Source organism: Hemibagrus wyckioides, linkage group LG05 (assembly GCF_019097595.1).
Source record: "Hemibagrus wyckioides isolate EC202008001 linkage group LG05, SWU_Hwy_1.0, whole genome shotgun sequence".
Taxonomy (NCBI): Eukaryota; Metazoa; Chordata; class Actinopteri; order Siluriformes; family Bagridae; genus Hemibagrus; species Hemibagrus wyckioides.
The window spans coordinates 637,240-645,929 of NC_080714.1; the positions used below are offsets into that span (position 1 = coordinate 637,240).

The following is an 8,690-nucleotide window of genomic DNA, read 5'->3' on the forward strand; positions in this document are numbered from 1 at the left end:
GATTGTTTCGAGACTTGAATGAAGGGAGCAGGTTTTTGAAAAGCTTTTTCTGAGAAAAATGGACAGTACATGATCCGTTCAGTCGCTCTGGACTCTGGACTGATATCAGTGTTAATCTGATCCTGTGAACAGTCTGATCATCATGCTCCAGCAGAGATTAGTCACATGATACAGGAGAAAATTCTAGATCCTGATAGAAATAAGCTCAGACTAATTTTGCAAAATGATTCGATAATCAAACAAGATTCATTAATCATAATATAAACACAAAATATAAACATTCAAGCCCCGGTTCAAGCCCCGGTCCACCACTAAGCTCCACTGGTGGGCAATTAAGCAAGGCCCTTAACCCTCTCTGCTCCAGGGGCACTGTATCATAGCTGGCCTTGTGCTCTGACCACAACTTTCTCAGCTGGGATATGTGAAGAGAGGAATTCCACTGTGCTGTAATGTATGTGTGGCGATAATAAAGGCTTCTTGCTGTAAAACCTTCACTAGGACACACAAAACTATTTAAAATATTCCCATGTGACCAGAATGAGTGAAACACATGGACCTAAACAATCAGTCTCATCTCTTCATCTGAAACTCACTGAAACCTGAGCTGGGTTCAGCTGCTTGTGTTTTATGTGCTGGAAATTATTGGAGTGTGAAAAGCTTTTATACACCGTGCACCCTGAAACTGAAAATCAATTCAATCAACCAGAGTCTGAGGTTCTTCTTAGCAGGATGACCAGATCATTCACTCAGTGACCCATGAGTTTTATTTAGCTAATGATGAGTTTTTAGGTTGATGGAATCCTGAGTCTGTGTCCTAGTGATCCAGTGGTGATATTTTCACTGGTAGAGACTTCACAGCACTTTTGTACATTGCTCTTTATAAAAGCAGCTGCCACATGCCAGAAATGTAAATGTAAATGAAGCCTTTACATCGCCATGGAAACTTGTGCTGCACAGTGATTATGTTTAGAGTAAAATAATGCATGATATATGTTATTATTATTATTATTATTGTAGACTTTTTATTTCTTCTTGAAGGAAGTCACAGATTTATCATCATCAGGCAAACTTTTATGAAGTGAGGAGGAAGACCTATTTGGAAAACAAGCAGTGGGTGTGAAAGTTGCAGGACTTGATTTACCAGATTTTTGTAATAGTGATAGATCTGGTGATTATCTAACCAGTGATAAGTAATCTACACCATTTCCTCGTTTTTGTGCTGAACTGAAATAGAAAGAAATAAGTGGTGGGAACACAAAATATAGTTTACATATTTATTTAAAAATGGAAAATGGAAAAGTTCTCATTGTGTAAGGATTCTTTCCTTCATGTAGATATCTAATGTAGCTTTTGAAGGCCATGAGTAAATAAACAAAGATAAAAAAAAAAATAACAATTTACACCAATCATCTGCTTCAAATGTTTACATCCCCCAGCTATTAACCTGTCATTGTTGTCTTCTTGCACCTTCTGTATTAGCTGTGTACAAGTCTCTCTGGTGTCCTCAGTGTGAAAGATGGAACTGAACATTATTATCACCACACCTTTACCAAAAGATTGATTCAGTAAAAAAAATAAAATAAACAATTTCTCTAATTAATTTGTGTACTAATTTGTGTAGAGTTTTTATACAGCATTTTTTGCCCCCAAAAGTTTCTGTATTGTGTCCTTAATAAGAACAAAGGTTCTGAGGCTGTCCCTGTGGTGGAACCCTTAAATGTTCTTACAAACTAGAAACCCAAACAAAGCCTTAACATAGAACCCACTGAGCTGTGACACTCATCTGTGACGTCAAACCAATCTGATATGAACGATGGTAAATTCCAGCATGTGACCGGACTAAAACAAGCTGCTGTGTTGTTGTTCTTCCTCATTCAGGTGTGTGTGTGTGTGTGTGTGTGTGTTTAATGAGACACGATGCGTCTGTGCGCTCCGACTCTCCTCTGCATACTGCTGTCTTTATTTTCAGGTAAAGCAGGTAAGTAGTGAGAATAAATCTATCAGAATTTAAACTCTGAATGTAATTGGAGTTGGTCAATAATTTGTCTTTCATTTTTGTTCAGAATCAGGGTTTTAAAAACAAACACATGATCGGTGTCTGTGGTAAAGAACTGAATCTTTTTCCCAGATGAATTCGGTGTAAAGTATAAATATCACAGTAGACACAGACCCTGAAATTCCTTCTCTGAACATTAAAGCTGTTTCACGCTTCCAGGGGTGTCTATTACCTCTGGATATTCTTGTATGTACGTGTGCTGAGACCTCTCTAAAGTAATCTTATGTCAATAAAATTGTAGTCTCTGTAAACAAATATAACTTTATTCTTGCTCTGTTTCTCAGAGCGATCTGGTGGAACAGAGAAGGTGTCTGAGATAATTAGACTGTTGATGTATTTTGCTAGCTGCTCACTCTGACTCCAACTCATGCTCTAGTACTACATGACCACAGGGTGTGCACTCCTTCCATACACTAATATTAGCAGCTTTTTATTCCAAAACTGAAAATTTTCTGTTCTGCTTAATACCACTGACTCTTTAACAGCCACATTTTTATTAGTTTTTTCAAATCCAACAAATCTTTCTTTCTTTCTTTCTTTCTTTCTTTCTTTCTTTCTTTCTTTCTTTCTTTCCTTCCTCAGTGGATGGTTTCTATAGACAAGACTACTGGCAGTGTTATTACACTCGGGATCTGGTCACCATCGAGTTCATTTACTCTTGGTACTTCAACAAGGTTGAATATCTGAGGTACAACAGCACGACAGATAGATACACAGGATTCACCGTGTACGGAGCGAGAATGGCCGAGTCTCTGAACCTAGACCCCAAAAACAGTCTCTATTACTATGTGTACACATTCTGCAAAGATAACAAGGATAAATATTCATCTAATGTTTTAAAGAAAGGTAAGTACCTGTCAAGGAGTTAATAACTGCACTTAATACTGGACTTAAACAGGACTTAATACTGCACTCTTTTATCCTATAAACTTTCTATTTCCTTTATTCATTTATTTATTACAGTTACATCACTTCCATATTAAACAAACTGCCAGACTTTCTGGTGTTAAATGGTATTAATGTTTTGTTTGTCAGTGAAGCCCGAGGTCACGGTGAGGTCACTGAGGTCTGAGCCTCAGTCCCACTTGTCCATGCTGCTGTGCAGTGCGTATGATTATCACCCCAAAGGAATCAAAGTGTCGTGGATGAGAGACGGCAAGGTCGTGACTGAGGGAGTTTCCTCCACTGAGGAGCTTTCAAATGGAGACTGGTACTATCAGATCCACTCTTATCTAGACTACATCCCAAAACCTGGGGAGAACATCTCCTGTGTGGTGGAGCACGAGAGCTTAACACGACCGCTCATACAAACCTGGGGTGAGAACCAGAGCTCTGAAAGTTCTGTCCTGTTCCTCAGGACTCAGGAAAATGTTAGGTTGTATTTTTAATTTGAGGCAATAGAATCAGACTTTTGTGTTTCTGGTTGCTTTGACAGAACGTCCCCTTCCTGTGGATCAGAGGAACAAGCTGATCATCGGCATTTTTTTCCTGGTGTTGGGGATCGCTTTGGCTGTTGCTGGATTTCTTTATTACATGCTGGGATCTAAAGGTCAGTACAGAGAGAATAAAATAAGCATTTTAGACCAGCATGGACCAGATCAACAGAAATCTAGATCATAATATAAAGCCTGTGTGTTTATACTGTACAGAAGTTCAGACAACAGGAGTCGCGTTTATTCTGTTGTTTTTAAATGAAACATATTGGACTCAGAGACAGTATGAAGACATTACAATTTTACTTATTAAAATATTTATAGGTGATATTTTATAATCATTTATAGTTTCTATTTTCATATTTGTATGTTTTTTTAGACGTTTATGTTTTTTTAATATTTTATGTATTTTCTTCCAGGGCATGTTTCCAAGCAAAATTCACAGGATATATCTTTAGGTAATGAAAATCTCTCTCTCTCTCTCTCTCTCTCTCTCTCTCGCTCTCTCTCTCTAACACACACACACACACAAATTATTTAAAGTAACACTAATCTCAGTTCCAGATGAATCTAATATCTGTTTTTGTCTTTGCAGAAAGCACTGTTTCAGAGACGAATTCAGAAGCTTCAGCAGCGAGTTCAGAAACATCAAATTAATAAACACTACAATGTTCAAATGAAATGACTTTTATAATGGATAATGGTTTAAAATGATTTTGGTGTTCAGTACATTGTCAGTGTAGGATTTGAATAAATACATTAATCAGGTGTGGTTCAGTAAACTTCTGCAATAAGTGATAAGATTAAACATTTATACAGAAACCTTTTTGTCTTTTTCACATCTATTTTAAATATCATGAGGCTGCTCTGATGCTTCAGATGTTGTAAGCCAGGAGTGTCCAATCTTATCCACTAAGGGCCAGTGTGGTGCAGGTTTTCACTCCAATCAAGCAGGAGCCACATCTGATTCCATCTGCTTAATCAGCTGATCTTAGCTTACAGTAGACTCAGGTGTGGCTTCTGCTGTTGGAATGAGAAGCTACACTCTTGCCCTCAGCCATCTCTTACACCAAATATATCATAAACAGCTTTGTGCTTTTCTTCACCTTCACCTCTGGACGAGACGCCAGCACTCCCCATGCAGCTGTATTAATCATGTCAGATTGCATTAAAAATGATCTCTGAAAAAAGCAACATGCATTATTAATGTTTTTTAAACAAATCATTATTTATGGTGTATTTATGGTTTGTCTGAGAGCTTTATCTAAATGATGTACATCATTGACAGGTTTTTTTCTCATTTGTACACTATGTCAAAATAGCAGATAACAAAACACTAGTCTTATTATCATCAATAACACCACCATAGAAACAAGCACACAATTAACATGTAGCAGTGATGACTTCATGAGTTATTTCAATGGAAAAATTTTGTCAGTATTGATTTTCATCCAGAATTAGATAACTAATCCAGTAGAGGATAATGTAAACATATAAGATCTATGCAATTACTTTGTAGTCAGATCAGGCTTTTGATTATCAGTGATAAAAAAAACCCTGGATTAAAAGTCTGGACTTTGACCTCTGTCCAGCTATAGGCCTAGAAAAGGACAGCAGTTATGTTCAGAACTATATAGTAATAGCATTCATGAAATGTATCAGAGACAGAACAGTGGTAAATGACCTGTTACTGACCTCTGATCAGGGTTATGTCTCCTAATTAAGATATATAAATATGCTAAACTGATGCATTAAAGTAAAAATACACACCCCAAATGGGGAAAACTGGATCTTCTAGATACAGAGAATGTGACTGGTTAGTGTATAAGGAAGTATATTTATTATTCCTTGGTGTGTATGGGTGTGTGTGTGTAGATTAAAACTCTGCAGTGTCAGTGTGAACACATTACTCTACAGTGGAACATTAACACGATGGAGCTCTGTGTGATTCTCGTCCTTTTAACCGCTCTGCCAGTAAACTCTGTGTGTAAGTAGACAACAAATACAATAGAATTGAATAGATATATGATGTCTGGGTGTGGTCACAAAGCCCTGCAAAGTTTTTAGAATAAAACAGACTAGTTTTTTTTCCTCCAGTTGTGTACAAGTTCACTGCACTGTTAGGCTGCAGTGACTCTGTGGATGAAGCGATCTTATTATACGATCTGGATCAGAATGAAATAGTCTTTGTAGATTTCAAGGCCAAGCAGCAGTTCGGTCGACTTCCTCCATTTGCAGACCCCATCGATTTCGAACAGTTGTTTGCAGCCATGTATGACCATGCCGTTGCTTCAAAAACCGAGTGCATTCAAGGCATGAAAAACTTGATTGCAGCAGCAGACAGTCCACCTGAGCCCAAAGGTAATGAAACTCAATCTATTCTTGTTTAAAGCAGTCTGCTGTGTTGGTGCTAAAGTGGTGTGTGTCATGAGTCTGAAAGCTGTAGGTTTACTTGAATGTTAGCTGAATGTTCAGTTCAGGGCTTAAATATCCTTGATACAAATATAAGATATAGTTGCTTTTACTTCACAGTGAATAAGAAATAAAAAGACACGTTTATTAGCAGTAAAGTTAATCACCTGAATTAAAACACAGCCATTAGGACAATCAGATTGAACAGATGCATCTGATTAAATAAATGTGTGAAATCATTGTTGTGGTGAAGTTTCCTGTGAGGAGGAGTGTGTGTGTATGATGGAGTCTCCAGTGTTGTGTAACTCAGAGGTGAAGCTGGAATCTTCAGAGTTTCTTTTTTTTTTTACCCTAAAATGTTTCTGTGGGTGTTTCATTCGAATGTTGCTGCTGTTTCATTGAAAAAAAATCGGACATGATTTAATTTAGATAATAACAAGGCTGTGTTATTATTATTATTATTATTATTATTATTATTATTATTATTATTATTATTATTATTATTCTTTTTTTCAAAGTTTGAACCGAAATGTGTGATTGACATTATTTCTATATAACTAATGTTACTGCTTTAAGAAAAATGACACTCCCAGAGTCTAATACACTTATCCATTCAGTGGACACTTTATTGGGGACACAAATATTATGTCTGCACTTGTATCTGTTTTGACTATATGGCGTTGTTTTGTTCAGTTCCTCCAGAGTTCAGCATCTACACGAGACACCATGTGGTTCCTGGAGAAAAAAATAACTTTATCTGCTTCATAAGAAATTTCTATCCTCCACACATCACGGTGAATTGGACGAGGAACGGTGTGTCGGTGACAGAGGGAGTGTACATCAGCCAGTATTCAATAAATAATGATGGAACTTTCAATTCATTCTCCACCCTGACCAGTACTCCGAGGGCAGGAGATGAATACAGCTGCACGGTGGAGCACGAAGCTCTGGACTCGCCTCAGATTAGAACATGGGGTAAGAAGAAACCTCTTCACTGGAGTTATTTCAGTTTACTTTGCCTTAACACTGACTGTGTGTGTGTGTGTGTGTGTTCCACAGATGAATCGGTTGAACCTCCATCTGAAACTCCGAGTGAAACTCCGACAGTGGTGCTTGCGGTGGGAATTGTGGTGGGAATTCTGGGATTGGCCACGGGAATGTTCTTTGTCGTTAAAGCATCATGTTTCCGATAAGTTCCTGTTACAGCACTGAAGTTCATTACTTTCTGTAAATTTTCATGAATAAATGTACATTTTATCCATTTATAGTTACATTTAATGTTTGTGAAGCGAGTCAGTTCCTGTTGTCTCTACAGTTATAGCAGCTATAATCAGTGTTTCCCTCAGCAGCTAAACCTCTTATCACTTCTAATAAAAAAAAAGCTCCAGATTGGATGGAAATCCCCGGCAGATACAGTAAAAATACCTTCTGTGGTGTGTCTGAGGCTGGAATGTGGAGGAGGAAATGTTTTTGTGAATGTTTTATTTCACTAACTCTTGTACTGTATCTTTTTAACTCTGAGTTTCATATTCAACTCGTCCTTCAGGTTGTATTGTATTATCTCTCATCATGACCTCATTTACAGGATTTATTTACTCTAGCAACACTATAAACATTCACAGTGAACTATTCCCTGAAGAAAGAATGCTTTTATGGAACTATACTAAAGCTGAACTAAAATATCTGATGTAAACGTGATGAAAATAAAGATTTTTCATTTCTGTCCTGAAACTGAGCACAACACTTTTTTATTCTAAATGAGTTCCTATTATTATTAAGATATATATTAAAATTAAATCCAGTGTAATTATACACATTTACCTGTTTAGTTCCACTTGAGTCTGATTCATCTGTATTTATCCTGTACTTTTTAAATAAAAATAAAAAAGTGGAGTAAGCTGAGTTGCAAGAAAATGTCACACTTGTAATAATAATAATAATAATAATAATAATAATAATAATAATAGTATTTTTTATAATGATTCCATCTGCAATTTCCAGCAGAGGGAGCCCTAAAACCACTTCCAGAAAGGCCTACAGGAACAGCCAGGTTCCTCTTTGTTGAGAAAAGGGATGGGGGGGCTACATCCATGTATCAATTACCGGGATTTCAATTCTATCATGATCCAATACACCTTCCCCTTACCACTGGTCCCCTCAGCACTTGAAGAACTCTGGGAGACCTGCTACTTCACAAAGCTAAACCTGTGAAGCACATACAATTTAATTCAAATCAAGGAAGGAAACAAATGGAAATTTGGAAACAAATGAAAAATTGCCTGACCAATGCACCAGCTGTATTTGGGGCCTTCATGAACAAAATCTTTTGAGATTTACTGAACTCTTATGTCATTGTCTATACTGATGATATAGTCTTGATCTATGATCTCCACATCACCCACGTTCTCACAGTACTTACTTGACTATTGCAACACCAGCTTGTGGTCAACGCAGAAAGTGTGAATTCCATAAAGACCCCATCACCTTCCTAGGGTTAGCAAAGCAAAGTGTGGGCGGTAAAAGAATGGCCCAACCCACTAATATCAAGGAGCTACAAAGGATTCTTGGCTTTGCAAATTTTTGGCTTTGTAAATTTTTGCAATTACAGTTCCATGGCCCACTCACAGCACTATTATGCGGCGAGCCCAGAAAGCTCCACTGGCCTGCCACTGCCCAGGAGGCCTTTGAGGAACTAAAGCACCAGTTCATGATGGCCCCCATTTTGCAACATCATGACTCCAACTTCCCCTTTGTCATGGAAGTGCACGAATCCAGCTCTGGCATTGTGG

The 8,690-nt window shown here is 37.6% G+C and overlaps 2 protein-coding genes across 3 annotated transcripts; both read left to right on the top strand.

Annotated features, from left to right (window-relative positions):
* The first annotated feature begins 1,841 nt into the window (after positions 1-1,841).
* Positions 1,842-4,668, top strand: LOC131353456 (H-2 class II histocompatibility antigen, E-S beta chain-like). 2 transcript variants are annotated; one of them, XM_058390509.1, is made up of 6 exons: positions 1,842-1,978; positions 2,639-2,902; positions 3,092-3,373; positions 3,492-3,605; positions 3,909-3,947; positions 4,085-4,667. In XM_058390509.1, the coding sequence occupies exons 1-6, from the start codon at positions 1,918-1,920 to the stop codon at positions 4,144-4,146; spliced, it is 822 nt and encodes a 273-aa protein (XP_058246492.1). In that variant the 5' UTR covers positions 1,842-1,917; the 3' UTR covers positions 4,147-4,667. The 2 variants fall into 2 exon arrangements, with proteins under 2 accessions (XP_058246492.1, XP_058246493.1); XM_058390510.1 differs by having other exon boundaries at positions 1,859-1,969; positions 4,085-4,668.
* Positions 4,669-5,344: 676 nt separating this feature from the next.
* LOC131353457 (RLA class II histocompatibility antigen, DP alpha-1 chain-like) lies at positions 5,345-7,661 on the top strand. Its single transcript, XM_058390511.1, has 4 exons — positions 5,345-5,476; positions 5,587-5,850; positions 6,595-6,876; positions 6,961-7,661. The coding sequence occupies exons 1-4, from the start codon at positions 5,422-5,424 to the stop codon at positions 7,092-7,094; spliced, it is 735 nt and encodes a 244-aa protein (XP_058246494.1). The 5' UTR covers positions 5,345-5,421; the 3' UTR covers positions 7,095-7,661.
* Positions 7,662-8,690: the final 1,029 nt, after the last annotated feature.